At 37.2% G+C, this 24,219-nt stretch overlaps 2 protein-coding genes across 7 annotated transcripts; one reads left to right on the forward strand and one right to left on the reverse strand.

Annotated features, from left to right (window-relative positions):
- Positions 1 to 2,363: 2,363 nt before the first annotated feature.
- LOC128922589 (jerky protein homolog-like) lies at positions 2,364 to 5,607 on the reverse strand. Of its 6 annotated transcripts, none has more exons than XM_054233642.1 (6): positions 5,440 to 5,551; positions 5,180 to 5,385; positions 5,052 to 5,107; positions 4,187 to 4,464; positions 3,927 to 4,132; positions 2,364 to 3,854 (listed from the first exon to the last, which is right to left on the reverse strand). In XM_054233642.1, exons 4-6 carry the CDS (start codon positions 4,196 to 4,198, stop codon positions 2,432 to 2,434), a joined length of 1,641 nt encoding a protein of 546 aa, XP_054089617.1. In that variant the 5' UTR covers positions 4,199 to 4,464; positions 5,052 to 5,107; positions 5,180 to 5,385; positions 5,440 to 5,551; the 3' UTR covers positions 2,364 to 2,431. The 6 variants fall into 6 exon arrangements, 4 of the variants coding, with proteins under 4 accessions (XP_054089617.1, XP_054089618.1, XP_054089616.1 ...); XM_054233643.1 differs by having other exon boundaries at positions 2,364 to 3,211; positions 3,799 to 3,854; positions 4,187 to 5,107; XR_008471784.1 differs by having other exon boundaries at positions 2,364 to 3,211; positions 3,799 to 4,132; positions 4,187 to 5,107; positions 5,440 to 5,607.
- A 15,502-nt stretch (positions 5,608 to 21,109) lies between these two features.
- LOC128922744 (uncharacterized) lies at positions 21,110 to 22,768 on the forward strand. Its single transcript, XM_054234357.1, has 4 exons — positions 21,110 to 21,802; positions 21,873 to 22,075; positions 22,132 to 22,258; positions 22,322 to 22,768. Exons 1-4 carry the CDS (start codon positions 21,779 to 21,781, stop codon positions 22,655 to 22,657), a joined length of 690 nt encoding a protein of 229 aa, XP_054090332.1. The 5' UTR covers positions 21,110 to 21,778; the 3' UTR covers positions 22,658 to 22,768.
- Positions 22,769 to 24,219: the final 1,451 nt, after the last annotated feature.

Below are 24,219 nucleotides of genomic sequence, written 5' to 3' on the forward strand. Positions count from 1 at the left end.
GTTCTACAGTGCCATGTTTTGCACGAAAACCGAATTGGTGCGTTGGTATTACATTATTTTCATGGAGGAAAGGAGCCATCTTTAATAGTAACACTTTTTCAAATATTTTAGAAAGACAGGGTAGAAGACTGATTGGTCTGTATGAAGACGGCTGTGTCAAGTCTTTACCTGGTTTCTCTATCATGATGATCTGCGACTTTTTCCATGAATTTGGATAGTACCCGAAACTGAGAATAGCGTTAAAGAGCAAGGAGAGTACTGTCAAAGCAATAATTGGTAACTCAATTAGCATTTTTGGAGTAATTTTATCGTGTCCTGCCGACTTTTTTGGATTCAGCTCTTTTATGATTTTAATAATTTCAGAAGATGACGTTTGAATAGACTCAAGCGACTCGTTAGCGCTATTGGAGATGATTGGCAGCTTAAAGCTGTTCTTTGGGCAATTAGGTTGAAATACCTTTTCTAGGTGATTTGCGAAACAATTTGCCTTATCCTCATCACTTCGTGCCCAGTTTCCACCCAAGCCTCTTATAGGCAAGTTGGAGTCGACTGGAGGCTTCATTGACTTTTGGGCTTTCCAAAGAGAATTTCCTTTGTTTGAATTTGGACACAGTTTCTTTATATAATTGTGAGTGTGGTATTCTTCCTCTCGTTTAAGCGCTGTTTTTAGTTTTCGTACAGCATATTTTAGTTGCAGTTGAGTAGAAGGGGAGTTATTTAACTGCCATTCACGTCTAGCTCGCCTTTTTTCATTTACAAGCTTTTCTATTTCATTATTAGTGATTTTTCTGCGGATAATCGGTTTATTGCTTATGTTTGGTGTTGCTATGACAGCTGCATTTGATATTACATCATTAAATTCTCTTATACCTTCATCAATATCTCTTTCTGTATCTATTTTTACATCAATATTAATGTGGCTACTCACATATTTTTTGTATTTTAACCAGTTCGTTTTGTGAGATGTTAGACCCACCTTTGGCTCAACGAATATCGGTTCTTCACACAACTTTATTAGTACAGGTGAATGATCAGAAGATAAGTCTGTACATGTATCAGCTGTCACAAGTGATCTATATATATTTCTGGTTACAGCAAAATCAATTAAATCTGGTATTTTGTTACGATCACTTGGCCAGTATGTAGGCTTACCAGGAGATATTATATCAAGGTTATTGTGGTTCATAATGGGTTTGTACAACTGGCGTCCTTTCGGATTATTAAGACGTGACCCCCAGTACATGTGTTTTACATTATAATCTCCACCTGCTAGAAATTTATGACCTAGCGTTCCAAAAAAGTCTTTAAATTCGCTATCTGTAATTTTAAAACGAGGTGGGCAGTATATAGCCGATAGATTTAAATCACAACCCCGATTTTTTAACGGTATTGTTGTAGCTTGTAACTGTGCTGTAGCATGAGAACCCAGAGTAAAGTGGTTTAACCGATTTCTAACCAATACTGCCGTTCCGCCATGTGCTTTTCCATCCGGGTGATTTGTAACATACAGTCTAAATCCCGGTATTTTAAAATTGTTTTTGTTTGTCAGATGAGTCTCTGATATTAACATTACATCTATATTTTTTTCAGACAGAAATCTAATTATCTCTAGTTTATGTTGGTTAACACCGTTAGCGTTCCATATACAAATGTTTAGTATGCTCATTTTTTACTTAATAAGGTTTGCAGCATTTGGTTTTGTGATTTTATTAAATCTTGGATCATGTTTTGCATTGTAGACATAAATTGTGTCATACATTGCGTAAGATTTATGATCATAGCTTCAATACCACTATTTGGAGGATTTTGCGGTGGTTGCATTTGTACATTGTTGCCTTTTACAACATTGGCATAGCTCCCTTGTACAGTATTATTTTTAATATTACTAGATTTCGGAATATGGTCTGTGATATCTATAATGTCAGTACGGGGAGTATGTAACATTTGGTTACGTCGTGCTTGAATTCCCTGTGACAACTTCGATTTCAAATCATTATAAACAGGACAACCCCTGTAGTTGGCAGTGTCACTTCCTCCACAGTTGCTGCATTGAGGATACATTTGGAAGTGGAATGTAAATCTCCACATACCACACAAACACTGCGTAGAGTGCAAAAAGATTTGGTATGCCCATACTCTTGGCAGTTGGTGCATTGTACCGGACCGTTTCTTTTGTGTGGTTCTTCTACGGTTACTCTACGGTGCAGCAAATATTTTAAATTATATACAGTGAAAGCTCGCTAATCCGAATTAATGATTGCACACCCCAATTCGGATTAGCGAAATATTCGAATTAGTGGATAGGCTATATTTATGTATTTTATTTCACATAAGATGACGCCATTCGAAAATAAAACTCGGGATAGTACTTCAGAACTAATTTTATTTATTATTATATTTTTAAGAAAGAATATTGCTTACACCTTATTTATTATGTTTTTTTAACGAAATTTGTGATGCAAGTTTGTTTCTGTTTCAATACACATGCTTCTAAAGCTTTATTACGCATTTCCTTGAGTACTAATATTTGATCAGTGTCTATGCCTCGTTGCTTTGCCCAATCTATACTTATATTTAAAGCTTGTACAGCTTCATGATTTTTAACGCGCTTAATCATATTAGGTTCTGCTTCTTCGTCTTCTGTAACCAATTCTGAGGTACTACATGCAACCACACTACTGCCAGAGTCATTAATCCAGGCAAGAACTTCATCTTCAGAAAGTTCCACGTCAGTATTGCGGCGAAATAAATTTGTGATTGCACGAAATTCTTCATTTTCTTCAAAACGAGCCGAAAGGTCACTCTCCGGTAATTCTTGTTGTAAGACTGACAATGGAATGTTATCTTCTGAAGCCCATCTCTGGGTATGAATATTTTTCCAACAGGACTTTAGAGTGGAATCCGATACCCTGCTCCAAGATCGCTTAAGCAATTCACAAGCGTCGTATATACTGAATTGTTTCAAAAAAATGTCAGTACTGTCTGATTCAGAATTGACCAATTCACACAAGAGGTCTTTTTTGTAATAAAGTTTAGTCAGGCGTATCGCATTTTGATCCATAGGTTGGATAATGCTAGTACAATTTGGAGGGAGAAACATAGTTTTATATTGTCCACATTCAGATGCCAACGGCTCCCCATGACATGTTGCATTATCCAATATCAATAGACCTTTTTTCGGCAAATTATTTTCAGTCTGATAGTTTTTTACCTGTGGTATAAACGATTTGAAAAACCATTCAGTAAAAATGTATGTTGTCATCCATGCATTTTTTGATGAGTAATATTCAATCACCCTTTGTTTTTTAACTGACCGAGGGTTTTTTGATTTACCAACAACTGCAATCTGTAGCTTGTGACTTCCAGTCTTATTAGCACAACATAAGAAGGTGATTCTCTCTTTGCTCATTTTGGTGCCTGGAGCTGATTTTTCTTTAAAATGCACTAAAGTTTTGTCTGGAAACATTTTCCAAAAAAGTCCAGACTCATCAGCATTATAAATTTGGTCGTCCAACAAATTTTCAGCTTCAATTACATTGTAGAGCTCATTTTGAAAAGCAGGAACAAGATCTGGTCTAGCAGATAAAGACTCTCCGCATATTTTTAAGTTTCGTACAGAAAATCGTTTCTTAAACTTTTGAAACCATCCATCGCTAGCTTTAAACGAATCATTGTTATACATTTTCTGATAAAGTGATTTTGCCTTTTGTCGTAAAACTCCCGCTGAAATCGTTTGATGTCGTGACCGCTTCTCTTCAAACCAAGCATATAATTTTTGCTCAAACTCTTCGTACTCACCCGTTTTGAGTGTCTTGCGCTGCTTCAAAAGTTTTTCATCAGAATTCTCAGCAAATCTGATAAAATAGGTATGTATACAATTAACTCATTTTTGTAAGATACTTTAGTACATAATACGGATTCTATACCTCCTAATATTTTCGGAATTTTTTTTTATGTCACAAATTGTAGAAGTTCCTACACCATATTTATCTGCCAAAAGTTTTCCAGATTGTCCGCGGTCTATCTCTTGTATTATTTTAATCTTATCAGCTAGTGATAATGTTTTATGTGCACGTCTTTTTGCCATATTGTAATTTAAATTGATGTCGTCGCGTGTAATGCTATTCCAGAACTAAAATAATAACAAAATAAATCATTGAACATACATTCATTTGTACATACATACATGTGTATGCATATCAAATGATGTCCCGTTAGTTGTAAACTTCCATTCACACTTCGAGAATTGACCAATTCACACAAGAGGTCTTTTTTGTAATAAAGTTTAGTCAGGCGTATCGCATTTTGATCCATAGGTTGGATAATGCTAGTACAATTTGGAGGGAGAAACATAGTTTTATATTGTCCACATTCAGATGCCAACGGCTCCCCATGACATGTTGCATTATCCAATATCAATAGACCTTTTTTCGGCAAATTATTTTCAGTCTGATAGTTTTTTACCTGTGGTATAAACGATTTGAAAAACCATTCAGTAAAAATGTATGTTGTCATCCATGCATTTTTTGATGAGTAATATTCAATCACCCTTTGTTTTTTAACTGACCGAGGGTTTTTTGATTTACCAACAACTGCAATCTGTAGCTTGTGACTTCCAGTCTTATTAGCACAACATAAGAAGGTGATTCTCTCTTTGCTCATTTTGGTGCCTGGAGCTGATTTTTCTTTAAAATGCACTAAAGTTTTGTCTGGAAACATTTTCCAAAAAAGTCCAGACTCATCAGCATTATAAATTTGGTCGTCCAACAAATTTTCAGCTTCAATTACATTGTAGAGCTCATTTTGAAAAGCAGGAACAAGATCTGGTCTAGCAGATAAAGACTCTCCGCATATTTTTAAGTTTCGTACAGAAAATCGTTTCTTAAACTTTTGAAACCATCCATCGCTAGCTTTAAACGAATCATTGTTATACATTTTCTGATAAAGTGATTTTGCCTTTTGTCGTAAAACTCCCGCTGAAATCGTTTGATGTCGTGACCGCTTCTCTTCAAACCAAGCATATAATTTTTGCTCAAACTCTTCGTACTCACCCGTTTTGAGTGTCTTGCGCTGCTTCAAAAGTTTTTCATCAGAATTCTCAGCAAATCTGATAAAATAGGTATGTATACAATTAACTCATTTTTGTAAGATACTTTAGTACATAATACGGATTCTATACCTCCTAATATTTTCGGAATTTTTTTTTATGTCACAAATTGTAGAAGTTCCTACACCATATTTATCTGCCAAAAGTTTTCCAGATTGTCCGCGGTCTATCTCTTGTATTATTTTAATCTTATCAGCTAGTGATAATGTTTTATGTGCACGTCTTTTTGCCATATTGTAATTTAAATTGATGTCGTCGCGTGTAATGCTATTCCAGAACTAAAATAATAACAAAATAAATCATTGAACATACATTCATTTGTACATACATACATGTGTATGCATATCAAATGATGTCCCGTTAGTTGTAAACTTCCATTCACACTTCGAGAACATGTTGAAACAGGCTTTCTACGTTGTTTGCACTTATGTATGTCAAAACAAATATGTGCACCTACGCTACAAAAGGATAGACAAATTAAAATTCGGATTAGAGAGCGGCAATCAATGCGGACTATAGAATATGCAACGCGTACTTTATTCAATTCGGATTACTGGATAATTCGGATTACACACCGTTCGGATTAGCGAGCTTTCACTGTATTGAATGCACTTCGTTCTTTTTAAGCTGGTTAGAATTCGGCATCAATTCAATTCTAAACATTGGTTGTGGTACTTTGTTTCTGTTAAAGATGTTTACGACAGTTTTAACTTCAAAGCCACATTCTTCAAGAGCTTCTTTGATTTCACTAGAGTCTACAGATGACTCTATACCTTTAATTACTACAGCTAGGCCCTTTGAGCTCTTCAACTGATAGGAATAATAATTTTTGTTTTTATCTGACAAAAACTTTACAACATCCATAAAACTTTTCTCAGTGTATGTCTGTATTTTCGTTTCATCTATATTGCCTTTTTTTAAAGGCACTATATGAAAGTTTTTTGTACCTACAATTTCGCTTAATTTAGCAACAAGAGTATTTGAGCTACGCTCGCGCAAATATATTGGGGGCGGTTTGGCATACGCGACTGTGGTGGTACCCTTCGCATCATCATCAGAATCATTGCTTAGTACGGCAAATCTGTTGCCATTTAAAACGTCAGGTTTATTCTTGGTTGGCGTGCCGCCTTGAAATTTTTTAGGATTGACCGCTGACTTCACAGGACTTAATTTCCTTTTAATATTGACGTAGCGGTCAATGCCAATCTGAACAGATGGACCGTTTTTGATTTGTGCATTCTCACCTTGCGTTATGCTTTTCTTCGCTGTCTGCTCGCTTGCAGGTACCTGCTTATTTGTTGATGCGTTTGTGTTTGTTGCTGGCCGTTGTTGGCTGCCGTTCTCTGCTGCTATTGTTGCAGCTAAGCTCTGCTTAGGGTGCTGCTCAGTTGATCGCTGTGATGTCTCATCCTTCTCGCCTTTGCCTTGTTTATTGGTAGGAGCTGGTTTTGCAGGCTCGACAAAGCTAAAGTAGGCATTCAGAGAATGCCTACGGCCTTGTTGGTGAGGCTGCGCAGCGCTCATGTTATTGTTTATTTTCTCGCACTTAGAATTTGTTATTTAGTATTTATTATTGTTGTTGTTTTGTTTTTTACGTATTTTATTTTAATTTTAGGTTTTAGAGAATAATCACGGAGCGCATCAAATACACGTCCGTATAGGTTGAAAGCTCTCTCTCTCTTTTACCCGCTTGAAGAACAATAAGGCGGCGGGGGCCGATGGATTACCGGCCGAGCTATTCAAAAACGGCGGCGAAGAGCTGATAAGGTGCTTGCATCAGCTTCTTTGCAGAATATGGTCGGAAGAAAGCATGCCTGACGATTGGAATCTCAGTGTACTCTGCCCAATACACAAAAACGGAGACCCCACAATTTGCGCCAATTACCGTGGGATAAGCCTCCTCAACATCGCGTATAAGGTTCTGTCGAGCGTATTGTGTGAAAGACTAAAGCCCACCGTCAACAAACTGATTGGACCTTATCAGTGTGGATTTAGACCTGGAAAATCAACAACAGACCAGATATTCACCATGCACCAAATTTTGGAGAAGACCCGTGAAAATAGGATCGACACACACCATTTCTTTGTCGACTTTAAAGCTGCTTTCGACAGCACGAAAAGGAGTTGCCTTTATGCCGCGATGTCTGAATTTGGTATCCCCGCAAAACTAAGACGGCTTTGTAAGCTGACGTTGAGCAACACCAAAAGCTCCGTCAGGATCGGGAAGGACCTCTCCGAGCCGTTCGATACCAGACGAGGCTTCAGACAAGGTGACTCACTATCGTGCGACTTCTTTAACCTGATGCTGGAAAAAATTATACGAGCTGCAGAGCTAAATAGAGAAGGTACAATGTTCTACAAGAGTGTACAGCTACTGGCGTACGCCGATGATATCGATATCATTGGAAACAACATACGCGCCGTTAGTTCTGCTTTTTCCAGACTGGATAAGCAAGCGAAGCGTATGGGTCTGGTGGTGAACGAGGACAAGACGAAATATCTCCTGTCATCAAACAAACAGTCAGCGCATTCGCGTCTTGGCTCCCACGTCACTGTTGACAGTCATAACTTTGAAGTTGTAGATAATTTCGTCTACCTGGGAATCAGCATTAACAGCAATAACAATGTCAGCCTGGAAATCCAACGCAGAATCACTCTTGCCAACAGGTGCTACTATGGACTAAGTAGGCAATTGAAAAGTAAAGTCCTCTCTCGACGAACAAAAACCAAACTCTACAAGTCCCTCATCATTCGCGTCCTACTTTACGGTGCAGAAGCGTGGACGATGTCAACATCCGATGAGACGACACTAGGAGTTTTCGAGAGAAAGGCTTTGCGGAAGATTTATGGTCCCTTAAACATTGGCAACGGCCAATACCGCAGACGATGGAACGATGAGCTGTATGTGTTATTCGACGACATAGACCTGGTCCAGCGAATAAAAAAACTGCGGCTACGCTGGCTAGGTCACGTTGTTCGAATGGATGAAAGTGCTCCAGCTCTGAAAGTATTCGATGCAGTACCCGCTGGTGGAAGCCGAGGAAGAGAGAGACCTCCACTCCGAAGGAAGGACCAGGTGGAGAGGGACCTGGCTTCGCTTGGTATAACCAATTGGCGCCAAACTGCCAGAAGGAGGGATACGTGGCGCGCTGTTTTGGACTTGGCTATAACCGCGTAAGCGGTGTCTACGCCAGTCAAGAAGAAGAAGAGGATCAATCATCAAGATTTTGGCAACTGCTAGCCGAATTTCCTAAAATCACTCGTCCCAACACAACTTACACAACAACACCTGGTACTCCAATCAGCTGTCGAGCTCGGCGATTAGCTCCCGATCGACTTAAAATCGCAATAGCAGAGTTCCAGAAGATGATCAAGCTGAGGATTGCAAAACCATCAGACAGCCCTTGGTCATCTCCACTATATCTCGCTTCAAAGAAGTGTGGCACCCATGTGGCGAATACCGTCGCCTTAATGATGTCTAGAAGATTTCACCGCAAATTTACACGGTACATCATGTTATTCAACAATCGACCTCATTCGTGCTTTCAACCAGATTCCAATAACCAACGAAGACGTTCATAAAATAGCTATTGCCACACCGTTTGTTCTATTCGAGTTCCCATTTATGACATTTGGACTCCGAAACGCAGCTCAGACCTTTCAACGTTTCATCGACGAGGTAACTCGAGATTTACCGTTCGTCTTCGCATACACTGACGATCTACTAATCGCATCTGCAAATGAAACCGAGCATCAACAACATTTACGTATCGTATTCCAGCGCCTTGAACACTATGGCTTAGTTATTGTATGTATGTGATTGGCGTTGCAACCGTTTAGCCGGTTATAGCCGAATCGACGATAGTGCGCCACCTCTCTCTCTCCTTCGCAGTTCGGCGCCAGTTGGAGATCCCAAGTGTAACCAGGTCGCTCTCCACCTGGTCCCACCAACGGAGTGGAGGCCTTCCCCTTCCTCGGCTTCCTCCGGCGGGTACTGCATCGAACACTTTCAGGGCTGGAGTGTTTTCGTCCATTCGGACAACATGACCTAGCCAGCGTAGCCGCTGTCTTTTTATTCGCTGAACTATATCAATGTCGTCGTATAACTCGTACAGCTCATCGTTCCATCGTCTGCGGTATTCGCCGTTGCCAATGTTCTGAGGACCATAAATCTTGCGCAAAATTTTCCTCTCGAAAACTCCTAGAGTCGTCTCATCTGATGTTGACATCGTCCAAGCTTCTGCACCGTAAAGCAGGACGGGAATGATAAGCGACTTGTAGAGCTTGATTTTGGTTCGTCGAGAGAGGACTTTACTGTTCAATTGCCTACTCAGTCCAAAGTAGCACCTGTTGGCAAGAGTTATTCTGCGCTGGATTTCGAGGCTGACATTGTTCGTGTTGTTGATGCTGGTTCCCAGGTATACGAAATTATCTACGACCTCAAAGTTAGGACTGTCAACAGTGACGTGTTTGCTTGATGACAGGAGATATTTCGTCTTGTCCTCATTCACCTCCAGACCCATTCGCTTCGCCTCCTTATCCATGCGGGAAAAAGCAGAACAAACGGCGCGGTTGTTGCTTCCGATGATATCAATATCATCGGCGTACGCCAGGAGCTGTACACTCTTGTAGAAGATAGTACCTTCTCTGTTTAGCTCTGCAGCTCTTATAATTTTTTCCAGCATCAGGTTAAAGAAATCGCACGATAGTGAGTCACCTTGTCTGAAAAATCGTTTGGTATCGAACGGCTCGGAGAGGTCTTTCCCAATCATGACGGAGCTTTTGGTGTTGCTCAACGTCAATTTACACAGCCGTTTTAGTTTTGCGGGGATACCAAATTCAGACATCGCGGCGTAAAGGCAGCTCCTTTTCGTGCTGTCGAAAGCAGCTTTAAAATCGACAAAAAGGTGGTGTGTGTCGATGCTCTTTTCACGGGTCTTCTCCAAAATTTGGCGCATGGTGAATATCTGGTCAGTTGTCGATTTTCCAGGTCTTAAGCCACACTGATAAGGTCCAATCAGTTTGTTGACGGTGGGCTTTAGTCTTTCACACAGTACGCTCGATAGAACCTTGTAAGCGATATTTAGGAGGCTGATCCCACGGTAATTGGCGCAGATTGTGGGATCTCCCTTTTTATGGATTGGGCAGAGCACACTGAGATTCCAATCGTCAGGCATGCTTTCTTTCGACCATATTCTGCAAAGAAGCTGATGCATGCACCTTATCAGTTCTTCGCCGCCGTATTTGAATAGTTCTGCCGGTAATCTATCGGCCCCCGCTGCTTTGTTGTTCTTCAAGCGGGTAATTACTATTCGAATTTCTTCATGGTTGGGTAATGGAATATCTGTTCCATCGTCATCGATTGGGGGATCGGGTTCGCCATCTGATGTGTTGTGTTGTACTCTCACTGCCATTCAGCAGGTCGGAGAAGTGTTCCCTCCATAATCCCAGTATGCCCTGGTTACCAGATTACCACCTTGGTCTCTACAATTATTAATACAACAAAAACAAAGCTAGGCCTCAAAGAAGTCGAATTCCTTGGTCACTCCATTATTGGCCCAGGTATAAACCACTTGAGGAACGAGTCAAAGTCATTGCGGACTACCCTCGTCCTTCAACAATCACCTCGTCCTTCAACAATTCATTGGTATAATCAACTTCTACCCACTTAATAAGTTACTCGAAGGACCAAAAATCTGTGGAAAATCTCCGATTCACTGGACCACAGAACTCGAAAATGCATTTTCGAATTGCAAGAAAGCACTAGCTAACGCAACGCTCCTGGCACACCCGGATAACAACGCCGAGTGGGCCATCTTCTCAGACGCATCTGAAAGCGGAATAGGTGCCCCTCCCAGCAACGGATTGACGATTACTGGCAACCACTCGCGTTCTTTAGTCGCAAACTCGCAACATCCGTTCAAAAACGATCAACATACGATCGTGAACTCAACGCAGTCTACGAAGCAGTACAATATTTCAGGCACATTTTAGAGGGACGACACATCGGAATCTACAAACAGATCACAAGCCCTTAATACATGCATTCAAACAGAAGCCTGAACGCGCAACACCATGGCAGTTTCGAAGACTCGTTTTCATTGGTCAGTTTACCACCGACATACGGAACATATCCGGATTGAACAACATCGTTGAGGACCCTTATCCTGAGTCGACGCCATTCACACAGCAATCACTTCGGAAGAACTTGCAACTGCACAAACCAACGATGCGGAACTTCAACAACTACTCCACAGTTGTAACACTCCACTTGAGCTACGCAAAAGCAAGAGTAATACCTCGGTCACTACTGTATACTGCGACATATCCACAGGTACAGCTCGTCCATTTGTTCCACAACCGCTAAGACGACGAATCTTCAACACTCTTCGTTCAGTTTCACATCCAGGACGTCGAGATACTAGACGCCCCATTACGCAAAGGTACGTTTGGCCATCAATCAACAAGGATTGCATCACTTGGACCAAAGAATGTATTCAATGTCAACGAAACAAAATTTCTCGAATGAAAATGTACATTCTCACCTATAGCAATTTTTCAACCACCTTCACGTCGTTTCGAACATATTCACATAGATTTGGTGACTCTTCCTCTATCAAAAGGACCAACACCAAATGACAATCATCGACAGATTCACACGCTATCCAGCAGCCGCACTACTCATTGACGGCACAGTCGACCGAGTAGCTCACGCACTCATGCAAACTTGGATATCCTACTTTGGAATCCCACTTCGCATTACCACCGATCTTGGAGGACAATTCGAGTCAGACCTTTTCAGGAAGCTCGCTGATCTCCTTGGCTTCAAACATCAACGCACAACGGGTTATCATCCACAATCAAACGGACTTATCAAACGTTTTCATCGACAGCTGAAATCATCTCTTCTCTGCCATAACGAAAGTTGGTACGATGCACTCCCAGCAGTTCTCCTTGGACTGCGTGCAGCATTTAAAAAAGACGTTCAAGCCACTCCAGCAGAAATCATTTTTGGTGAATCGATTCGACTCCCTGGTGAATTTTTAACACCATCAACACAAAACATCGAAGCACCAGAACTCGTAAAAACTTTAAGAAAAGCATTTCAAAACCTTTCGCCTACTCCTGCTTCTCGACATACTCGAGAGAAAATATTCATTTTAAAAGATCTCGGAAACTCAACACACGTTTTCATTCGTAACGATAAAGTCAAACAATCACCATACGACGGACCATTTCCAGTTATGGAGCGATATGAAAACTACTACAAGGTACTACTTTATGGATAACCAACACACATATCCATAGAACGGCTAAAACCAGCATTCATTTGTAGTGACGACATCGAACATTTAAATTTCAAACCGTCTGAAAATACCAACAACAACAATCCAACATCGAAAAAGAGTACGCTTCAAAACAATATCATAGTACAAAAAAATCACTTGTATGATTTTTCTTTTTTTTCAGCAGGGGAGATATGTGGCGATACCCACATATAATATTTCATTAAATTTATATAAAGCGATCACTTATAGGCTAATATTAAGATCATTTATATTAGCACAACTAAAGGTTAAGTTATCCTATATTTCACTTCACCTTATTATCCTTCATTCTACTTTACCTTGTTATCCTAAGAGTTACACTATTGCTATCACTCTTACGCATAGTAATTAAGCAATTACATTAATATATTATATTAAGCAAACATATTAACAGCATTATCACCTGATGCTTGTCGATCACAGTTACCTATTCAACATCAGTTGGATTTTGGTTATCACATCGCCCAGACATGTATTAATAAAGAACCATTTACCACATATATAACTCTATATTCACACCATTTAGTTTTAGGTGTTACAAACAACCGCATTTGTAAGAAGGGTGGTTTGAGAGGAAGGGCGCGAAAAAGGCTTCTTCCAACTTATAGAAATAGTTAATTTACCAGTTAAATGCAGCTGGCCCCCTTATGCCGGGCATTGCTGGATTGTATAATAGAAGGTAATTACCCTGCAAGACGAGTAGAGTTACTTATCTTATGGTGTATTGGTTACCAGTAAAAAAAAGCTTGTATTATTTTATTGGTCTCTTGTTCTAGCAGCAGGAAAAAAATTACCATTTCTCCTCTTTTGCGGCATGTCGGTGTGATTATCTTGCTCGCTCTCTCTCATTGATTTTGGTGCAAATCCTGCATATGTCTTTCTGCTCCAATTTTTCATTGTTTGTGGTTAGCAGACTCTGTAGTAGTTTTTTTATTTAATCAGCCATCTATCAGTGGAGATTGTTCGATTTATCATTTTCAGGGTCACTCCTTAGTCACAGGTATGGGTAATTTGTTGGGTCACCGTTTCGTTACTTAAATTTTGTTCATTGGTCTCCATGGTTTCATTCTACTTTTTCGTTTAAAAAGAAAAATTTAAATTGTTTTATTTTTATTTATTTAATTGTATGAGGTATATAAATTTATAGTATGGTATTTTACATTTTTAATAATTATTATAGATTAATTTTTAAATACACATAAGCATTTCAGTACAAAGTAAACTTTCATTTTAACGTTTTTGCGGCTAACATTTATACATTGACAAAATTTACATATATTACATATAAAGTTCGTATTAATTATTAATTTTTTATAATTTACAATTTCTCAAAAGTTTTAAGTATTGATTTTTTGTGTTGTTATACAATACAAATTAAATTTCACTACTATTACGATTGTTACAAATATTCGTACAGTCATTTGTATATAGATGATAATTTAACAATATTTTACATTTAAATTCATAAATTTAGTGCTATTGCGAACGTTAAAAATTTATAAATTAACAATCATAATATTGAAAATGATAAATTGTAGGTTCAGCTTAGTCAAATCAGAAGCTGGATAAACAACTTCTGCGTTTTTGGTTTTTTCGACGCATTAGTTTTTCCCCTTCACAATGAAAGTACTCTGTATTGCGTTTATGAGTTTCAAACTCGTGCGTTTTACGATTTTTTTTTTCGATATAAAACTGGCAAACGCAATGAACAAAAAATCTAAGTTAATAGGGTATATTTGTAGTTTAATTTACTAAAATATTGTCTCTAACAAAGCATATTCCAAAAATAAGAAACGTAAAATGGAGAACAGAAAATATAAATTGACCATTGCAGCTTAAAAGCAATAGTTCTTTTTATGTACTTACTGTAAATAACTCTTTTTTATATTAGTGGCTTAGAAGAAATACACATTCTTACAAATAAAGACATACATACATATGAGCAAGAAGAGATTAAGCCATATATCTTTAATAGGAATTTTAATTATATTATTTACTTTACTAAATAAATAGACTTCAATGTTTAAGAACTATAAACTAATCATATTGTATTTGCTTCAAAGTTTGGCATCATTCGCTTATTCCAATAAATAATTTAAAACACAATACAATTTGAATTATGTATGTAACATATAATTGTTTATATTTAACACTTTTTATGCTCTCGCATTGTACATAGAGTACAATAGTTTAGTTCACATAAACGTTTTTTTTGAACACCTAAAATTAAATGAGTTATATAGAGTTAATCGAGAATGACCAGTTTGACGAGAAGGAATGAAATCCGGATGTCTGTTTGTCGTCTGTTCGTCTGTGTAAATGCTTCAACATTAATATTTTTGTACCTTATATAAAATCCAGATTTTTCTGCCAGATATTTGATTGCAGACTTATGTACATAATCCTCTCTAATAATTAATTAACTAATACTTATAATTGCTGGAGATTTTAACATTTATCAAGTCTAAAGGGACTACAATACGATATACTCTCGAAGAAACATTTTTTAGTTCCCTGCTTGATAAAGAACATTCAACTACAACTGCAGGTACACAAATTGTAGAAGTAGGCCACCGAAGTTTTTTTATAGTAAAAATATTATTACTTTTAAGTATGAAACATAAAAAGTAATCATATTGATATAAGAAATTAAATTTTGAATACCGTATATAAAACAATATCTTACTGTATTCTTCAATCGTAATAAAGTTTTACCAACACTTAAAACAATTTTCATTGCCCCTGAGTTTTACAATACATAATAATATTGTAACGGATTTCCAAAATCTGTCGTTTACTCTGAAACTCTACCCTGAGTTCGAGCACTATTTAATGGCTATACACTTATCACTTTATTCGGCAACTCTCTAATTAGAACTGTGTCTAGCTGCCAGTCCAGCAGCCCTTATATAGTCGATTGTTAGCAATACATCGCCACTCGGTCATTCTGGTAACTACGAATATCGATGTCTGGATAAATCTGGCACGTTATTGATTTTATTGTCGATTCTAGTTTATTCTAGCAAACATGTTCGTCACACTACCACACTCCACTAAAGTCTGATCGTCCCGATAAGACACACTTCCAGAACCAAATGCTGCAAGCCGTTCTAGATTAACAACTTTCATTTTATTCTTGGGTCTTCCAATTGTCTGTATGCGATACACCACCTGGTATGGTCCTTCCCAACTACATTGAAATTTAGGAGACAATCCTTCCTTCCGTTGTGGGTTATGTAGCACCCAATCTCCTTCCACAAATCCTTCACAGTTCATAGCCTTATCATATTTTGCCTTCATTTTATCACTCATGATTTGTGTATGCTGTCTCACCATAGCATGTATTTTTCTCATCTCGTCTTCTAGGACACTGTTGGCTTCTTTAACATTCTTTCCTCCATTTCCGTTTATTCCAATCTTTAAATTAATCGGTAACCGAAGATGATTACCGAGGATTATCTTTGCTGGAGTCTGGCCCGTTGTTTCATGTACAGCAGACCGATAAGCCATCAGGAACAAGGTTATATTGGTACCCCAATCCTTTTGATACTTGTCTACCACTTTCTTTAGATGTTAATTTAAAGTTCGGTTTAAACGTTGTTGTACGAGTTTTCCGTATATCCAGTTTGTGGCACATTTCCTGAATTCGAGCTGATTCGAAATTCCTCCCTTGGTCAGAATGTAATTCTATTGGAACACCATACCGCGTTACCCAATTGTTGATGAAAATATCCGCTACTGTTTCAGCTTCTTGATTAGGAATTGGGTATACTTTTGGTCATTTGCTGAAATAATCCATGACTACCTAACTGTATTTGTTTCCTAATTTTCTGGTGGGAAATGGACCAGCTACATCTGGCCGCGACTCCAGGATTTCGGCATTTAAGTTGTAAGGCACTCAGCACAATTAGCAATCCACTCCGTAACTGATTGCCTACAACCAACCCAATAAAATCTTTGCTTTAGCTTTTCCAAGGTTTTCGTGATTCCCATGTGCCCTCTACTTGGACCGTTATGCATCTCCTTGAGAACATCAGGAATTCTTACTTTGGAAACTATTACATATAAGAGCTCGGGAACTTTGTCCATCTTCGCTTTCCCATCCTCAATGCAAGCATCGAAATACCAACCTTAAGCTATTCCATGGTGCCCAATATGCCTTTGCAATTGGATTGACTGCAGCTATTTCTCTTTCGTTTAATCTTTCAACTTTGAAGACCTTTGTTCAGCTCGACTCCATGTATTACCGTTTCAAATCTGGATCTTCTTTCTGATATTTTCGTAATACCTTTGGATACCAGCCTTCTGTTGAAGTTATTGTCATTAATCGGACATCTATAATGTCTTCTTTGGCCTCAACTCTTGAACAATGTTACCATTCCAAATTAGGAGGACGACGGGACATCGCGTCCGCATACCCATGACTACTACCTTTGCGATGTTCTTTGGAGAAGTCATAACTTTAGAGTCTCTCAATCATTCGTGCCAATTGTCCTTCTGGATTCTTGAATTGCAGAAGCCGTTTTAATGCTGCATGATCTGTCCTTACTCGAAATCACTGAAAATGGTACTTATGAAAATGATTGATGCACTCCACCAACGCCAGTAATTCTCTTCGGGTTACGCAATAATTCTTTTATGGTTTGCTTATCGTCTGGCTGTATTACGCGACCACTTTCTGATTCCCGGATAATACTTGCGACCATCTTCGTTTTGTTCGGCAATGAGCTCGTTTTGTTGCGCCACTAATTTGGTAAATTTTTCCATATTTGCAAAAAGAAGCTGCAAGGTATCAGAAATTTTTTCAACTGCACCTGCTTCTGTTGCCATGTGCTTTTTGAGGCAATCTTGCACAGTGTCTTCATGCCGTCGTTTTCGTGGTGTGGACTTTGGTCCGCCGCTGGCAATTTCATCGATACTTAAAGGCATGGCGCTATTTGCGATGCCTTCCACGGCTGTATATATTCCACATATTCACTGGGGGTCTGGGAAAATTTGTTGAATTGGCCTCCTCCAGTAGCTCTGCTTTCGCTTTTGTTGTGTGCGATTTTCTTCCGGATGCAGCCTTTCCAATCGGACCATACTTATTAAAAAATGTTAATGCAGTTCACATATACTATCGCGTGATATTTTTCTCACTTTTTTCCAGTCATTAACATCTTTTTGCAATGGACCTTCGCTATTTTGCATTTAGCCTCCGCAGCGACGGGGATCGCGTCTATCGAAATTTTTCGCCAAGTCTGGATTTTTGCACATAAAATTTAAAAAAATGTTTTCTTGACTTTGGATTTTATGTTTTCCCCTAAAAAAAGAAAAGGAAAGTATTAATTTTTGTGAAGAAATCCAAATAACTAGCTCAAATACTCACATTTTATGTTTTACAAGCAAATTCAAAAATTTCGCGCACTTATTTTTGACCGATATCATAACGTCAAACAATTTGCGAAATCGATTTCTAGAACATGCCATATCGCACCGATTTCTTGTTCGAAAAATGTGTATTCGTAATCGCAAAGTGGTATTCATTACACCGTCTCACGATTTCATTATCATTTTCATGCGAATACCTGATAGTCTCCATCTATTTCTGCCCAAATAACTGCTTGTGATTTTGGTGGCATCTTCTGATTTTCTGCTATTAGCGTTAGCGTTGTATTTGTTACCATAACCAAAAATAAGAGGCACTTCCATATTGGTATAAGTCATAATTCTCTTTTCCATGTCTAGTTTGATTCCTTTACTACATAGCTAGAAAGTCTACTCCAATTATGACTTCGTCGACGATATCTGCTACTATAAAATTATGTAACACGGCTATCTTTCCTATTACAATTTCGCACGTTACTTCCCCGAGAACTTGAGTGTCATCTCCAGTTTCAGTACGTAACTTTGCACCTACTAGTGGTTTTGCTTTCTTGTTGACTAGATCCGATCGAATTATAGAATGTGTTACTCCCGTATCCACAGTCAGTATGCGCTTTCTACCGTCCACACATCCACTAACGGTAACGTTGTTCGTATTTCTATTTATTTGAGAGACTACAGGGCATTCTCTCGAGGTACCCAACACGCGCCCCTTTCGACTGGCTCGCTTTAATTTAACGATTAGTTGCTTTTCAGAGTTGGTTTATTTTTTTTTAGCTTTGCGTTTGCGTCCTGCTAGATTATTGGATCGATTCGATTCCATATTACAATTACGTGCAATATTGTCGCTTTTCCCGCAGTTGAAGCATTTAACCACACCATAATTTTTCTTACATGTTTCCCCAGATTTTTCATAAAAAAATTTCTTCGTCTAGGCAGGCACTTCTATTTCTAAACGATGAACTTTAAATGTTTTGTTGCTAAGTAAGGAGGAATGTTTCGTGCGTTAGTGCGTTAGAGCAAAGGACACAGTTCTTGCAAATGTCAATTTTGGACATGCTAGTGCAGCATTGCGCGTATTATCGTCTCGTATACCATTATCGAAACTCTGGATTTTTATATCCTCTATATACTCTACAGACTTATGCATAAGCCAAGTGAGCTAACTTTTCCACCTCTGCAGACTCAATAGCTTTTTGTTTGCGATTCTTGTAGTTCCTTCGGATTACAAACCTTTGTCCATGACACATTTGCCATCTTTGGTGTCACCTACGTCGATATATGTACCTCCTGCTCCTCCTGTGCTGAAACCTGCGATGGTATACACTCTCCATGCACTTCCAGCTGTGTTAAAATGTCTGCTTTATTTGAGGTCACATCCATTTACTCCTCCGTCTGCTCTTCGAACTGTGAAGACAAATTCTAGTCTTGCGTTTCCACCTGTGTTGACACCTGAGCGATATATGAGGTCACCTCCTTCGACGGACTTTCCTTCTCATCTTTTAACTGTGAAGTATCTTGATCTGACTTTTGCGATGACAGCTCTGCCGATACGAAAACATATTCGTCAACGTTGATGTTTTCTTCTGCCATGACCTCTCGCAACCGGGCTTGTAACTCAGCTTTCAACCCATTCGTTGTTAAGCCTCGTTGTTCCAACTCCTTTTTGAGTTGTGGAATTTTATTTGTCAATCCCACTTCTGACACCAATTGTAACGGATTTCCAAAATAAATCGTTTACGCTGAAACTCTACCTTGAGAGGATTGTCAAATAAAACTCGATATTTAATGGCTATAAACTAATATTTATTTCTAAAGTGCCTTGGAGACGATCAAATAATTGCATCAAACACTTTAAGTGTGTTGGTGTCGTCGGCTCTCGTCGGCTACACGTACGCTACACCGACTTCTTGTCGGCTCTGTTTGATGAAAATCAAAAATTTTTGATATTTCTATTTGACGGACGATAATTTGATCGTCTCCACTCATGTTTGACAAGCATGAGCTCATTTGCAGAGAAGATTTAAAGCTGAGAGGGCATAGATAAGTGAAATGAAGCGAAGCGGAAAAAATAAAATAAAATAAAATAAATAGATAAAATAAAATAAAATAAAATAAATTAAATTAAATTAAATAAATAAAATAAAATAAAATAAAATAAAATAAATTAAATTAAATTAAATAAATAAAATAAAATAAAATAAAATAAATAAATAAATAAAATAAAATAAAATAAAATAATATAAAATAAAATAATAAAATAAATTAAAATAATAAAATAAAATAAAGTAAAATCAAAATATAATAAAATAAACTAAATAATATAAAATTATACAAAAATGGAGAATTTTTTTTTTTTCATAAGAATTGCAGCACATGCCAATAACAGATAGTCATCATCCGACGATAACATGATGACCGTTCGTTAAGAGCTCAAAACTAAACTGATGTTTGACGTGTTAATTTGAACGTTTGCGGGCAACACACGATTGAACATCACTAACACATATGCACTGTTTGACACAATTATTTGATCGTCTCCAGGGCACTTAATGCAATGAACTTAACACTTTATTACTCGTTATACGAGTTTACAACTTTGTTGCAACCAGTACGGCAGCCCTTATATAGTCGATTGCTACCAAGTTATCGTCACTCGAACATTCTGGCAACTCCAAATATCTGGATAAATCTGGCAAGTTATCGATTTCGATTGTCGATTCTAGTTTATTCTATGTTCGTCACAATATATATGACGAATATGTGTGTAAAATTTTGTGTTATATTAGGCGTGTTTTATTTGACCAGCAAATTAACCTATTAGCTTATTTTGTATGGAAGACTTAGTCGACATAATTATGTTGGCTTGTCATAAGCTATCATAGCTTGTTTATTGAACTAGAGGCATTGCCAGTTCATCGCGTTTTTTCGTTCACAATAGTTAGGTTTCTTCCAAAAAAAAGTAGTTGGCAATAGCGGGAAACCCCCTTTTGACAGATAAAAATGTAAACAAACCAAAATTTTAAATTCTATCGATGTGCAAAATGGCAAATAAAAAGTTTATCCATATTTATTTTGACCATTCCGGATCTAATAATGATTCCTTAAATGATCAGAATATTATAGAAAAGCGGTAAACAAAAAGAAATTTGATTTATAAATTTAACCGTTTTTTTTTAATAAATTCCCAACACAATTCATTTTCAAGCGAAAATGTGAAATAAGCAAAATGCGTTTTATTTGTCCACGATTTAGCTATTAGCTTGTGGTGGTCAAATGAAACACGCCTATTAATAAAATTATATTATATTAATAAATATTAATAATATTAATAAATATTAATAATAAATAAATTGCGAGAGTAAAATGTTCGGTTGACTTTCCTGTGATTTGTGAGGTTTCTTATGAGTTTTATTTTGAGAGGTTATTCTTGCTCAAACCTCATAGGAAAAAAACTTAGAAAAGTCACCACATGAGGTGAAAAGCATTGTAGAGTTTTTTTTAATAAAAAATTGAATTGAATGTGGATACGTAACGAAATACATATTTTTTGTTGGTATGAAGTCTAATCCTGAGGAATGCTTGACTTTTGTACATCTTGCGGTACCAACAGCCATGGTATTTGTAGCAATTAAATATTTGTAAATTTGTTAACAAATATTGGTATAAAGCAAAACAAACACGACTATTTTTGTATTGTGAGGGTTGTTGTCAGACGTCACAGATTTGTGAGCATTTGAGCATTTGAATATGAGCTAGCATAATAGCCTAGACAGACGACATCGCTAATTTGCATTAGCGGCGATGATTTGCTTTAACTCGCGCATTAATTCATTTTAAAGCAAATTAGTAATGCACAAAAATTTCGTGCATTTAGCTGAATTTACCACATTTGTGCTGGCAATGCTGCCCAAAAATGCCTGATTTTTGCTATTGTGAATGTTAATTGATAGAAAGAAGAAGAAGAAAACGTCAACAAATGATAGAAAGGAAAGCGTTAGAGGTAAGAAGTTTTAAATTTCTTTTTCAATTATGTGCAAGTTTATTGACAAAATCAAATTTTAATATTTTAGAAGATGGCAGAAATTAAGCAGCGAGTGGTTTGGACTAGCACTGATGAATGTGTGTTAATTGACTTGTGGCGTGAGCGGGCCGATGATTTAAGACGTGCCAAGCGCAATTTGCATATATATGCCGATATATCTGTGCAAATGGCACATAAATTTACTCCGAAGGAAGTCCATATTAAAATTAGAAACTTATCACAAAGATACAGGTATACTATGCTATTATAAAACATTTTTAACATTATTAACCTTTGTGAAATTGTAGAGAAGAAAAGAAGAAAACTGGCCCATCGGGGGGCAGCCCATCGACGTGGAAATATTTTGATGCGGTGCATCAAATCATAGGGCTGACTGCAGCCAATAATGCAGAAATTTATGAATCATTAACTGTGGTAAGCTTAAATTTCATCTTTTTATTTCTTTATCGTATTAACTTAAAACAATTTTTTCTTTAGGACATATCGTCATCAACATTGCTGCCGTTACCGCCATCTGTACCTGCAGCATCACCAGTAACAATGTCCCCGGAGCCGTTGTCGCCAGTAATACCATCGACCAGCTCGCCATTGTTGTCGCCACTGGATACCTCGTCCACATCCATGAGCACTTCTAAAAAGAGAAATTATATGGGTGAATTGGTGAAAGTGGCAAAACAACAACATGAATTGCTTAAGGTAGTGGTGGAAGATGGAAGAGATTTAAAAGAAAGAATCATTAATTGTATTGAAGAACAAAATAGTTCTACAAAAGAATTTATAAGTATTTTTAAAAATTTGTTGGAAAAAATGTAAATATTATATTTATTTTGTATACTATTAGTAGTTATTTATTTTTATTATTATTAATATAAATGTAACTGAATTAAATGTTAATTTAAAAAGGAAATATTAAATATTTAAAATAAAATGAAATGAATTAAAATGTAATGTAATAAATTGAATTTATTAATATGTGGGGGGTATACATTAATGCAATCCGAAAGAGTACCACATACTTCATGACAAAAATCGATCACAATTTCTCCAACTGTGCTGCGCCCAACGCCAAACAAACTAGCAACAGTCCTATATTCCGCTGCCGAACCCAAAGAAAAGAGTGCTATAGCTACTCTTTTTTCAAGTGAGATACAGCGCCTCATGTTGCTATCCATTTTTCCAATACTCTTTACCTTTTCGCACACTTTTTTGAATGCCCTTCTATCTAGCCGAAAATTTTCTTTGAACCTTGAGTCATCCATGGTTGGGACATCGTGCTCCCAAAATATACCACCTCGATCCTTAAAATATGCAATTTTTGATTTCAATCCCAAATTGAAATAACTATTTACTTACGAATTTCCAAATATGTCGATGGTGCTCCTGAGCGAATACAAGTCCAGCATGTATGATTTCGTTAAAATCCACTATTGCTTTTAATTGCACTTCATTATCTTGTAATGTATTTAATAACAATTTAATTCTTTCATTAAATTTCTTTTTGTTTTCCAAAAATACCAAAATTGCCATTAATAACTCTTTTTTATCCATTTTTATTTCACGTTTGTAATAAATAAACAAATTTCTCAATCAGCTGTATAAATGCACAAAATTTGTCGTCTGTCACTATAAAATTTCAATGCGCATTATCATTTCTTAATGCCAATTAATTTTGTTCGTCTGTCTAGGCTATTAGGTAACCCTAACAAAATTCAAAAACCTCACAAAAGTGAGGGTATGAGAATAAGGCTGTTAATAATGAATTAAGCTCCAGTTACCGATGCTTGACTTGACTCAGCTTCGAAAAAAGTAACTTGTGAAACTTAGCTGCAATTATACTAAACACAGCGCGTAGAAATCAGCTGTTTTTGAATGTTGAGAGAGCATACAAATGTGACATTTTAGTTGATTTGTGAAGTTTGTGAAAATTTAATCAATATTAAAACAAATTGTTTTGCCGAATATATTAACTTTAATAATGGATAGCGATTTATTCCATGAACTAGTATATTTAAATATTCTTCGCCTTCAAAGAAGAAAAGTATTGAGAAGACGTAAACGCCGCTGGTCCGTTCATCCAGCGAATCGGGATAGAAACCCAAATGGTTTCTTCTGGAAGAACTTTTTAAAATTAAAAGAAGACGACCAAAAATATTTTTAACACGGATGAATCTGACAGTATACAATCTTTTTTTAAGTATAATTAGTCCGTTTTTAAAAAACCAAAACAACAAGTTGGCGCCGAGGAGCGAGTGGTTATAACATTAATGTAAGTTAAACAATCCTTGAAACATATTCATTTAATTGTATTCTCATATATTTTTTGGGTACCTCGCTTATGGAACACCAAGGCCATAGCCTCTATGCATAAATTAGGG

This window comes from Zeugodacus cucurbitae, chromosome 6 (genome assembly GCF_028554725.1).
Source record: "Zeugodacus cucurbitae isolate PBARC_wt_2022May chromosome 6, idZeuCucr1.2, whole genome shotgun sequence".
Lineage (NCBI taxonomy): Eukaryota > Metazoa > Arthropoda > Insecta > Diptera > Tephritidae > Zeugodacus > Zeugodacus cucurbitae.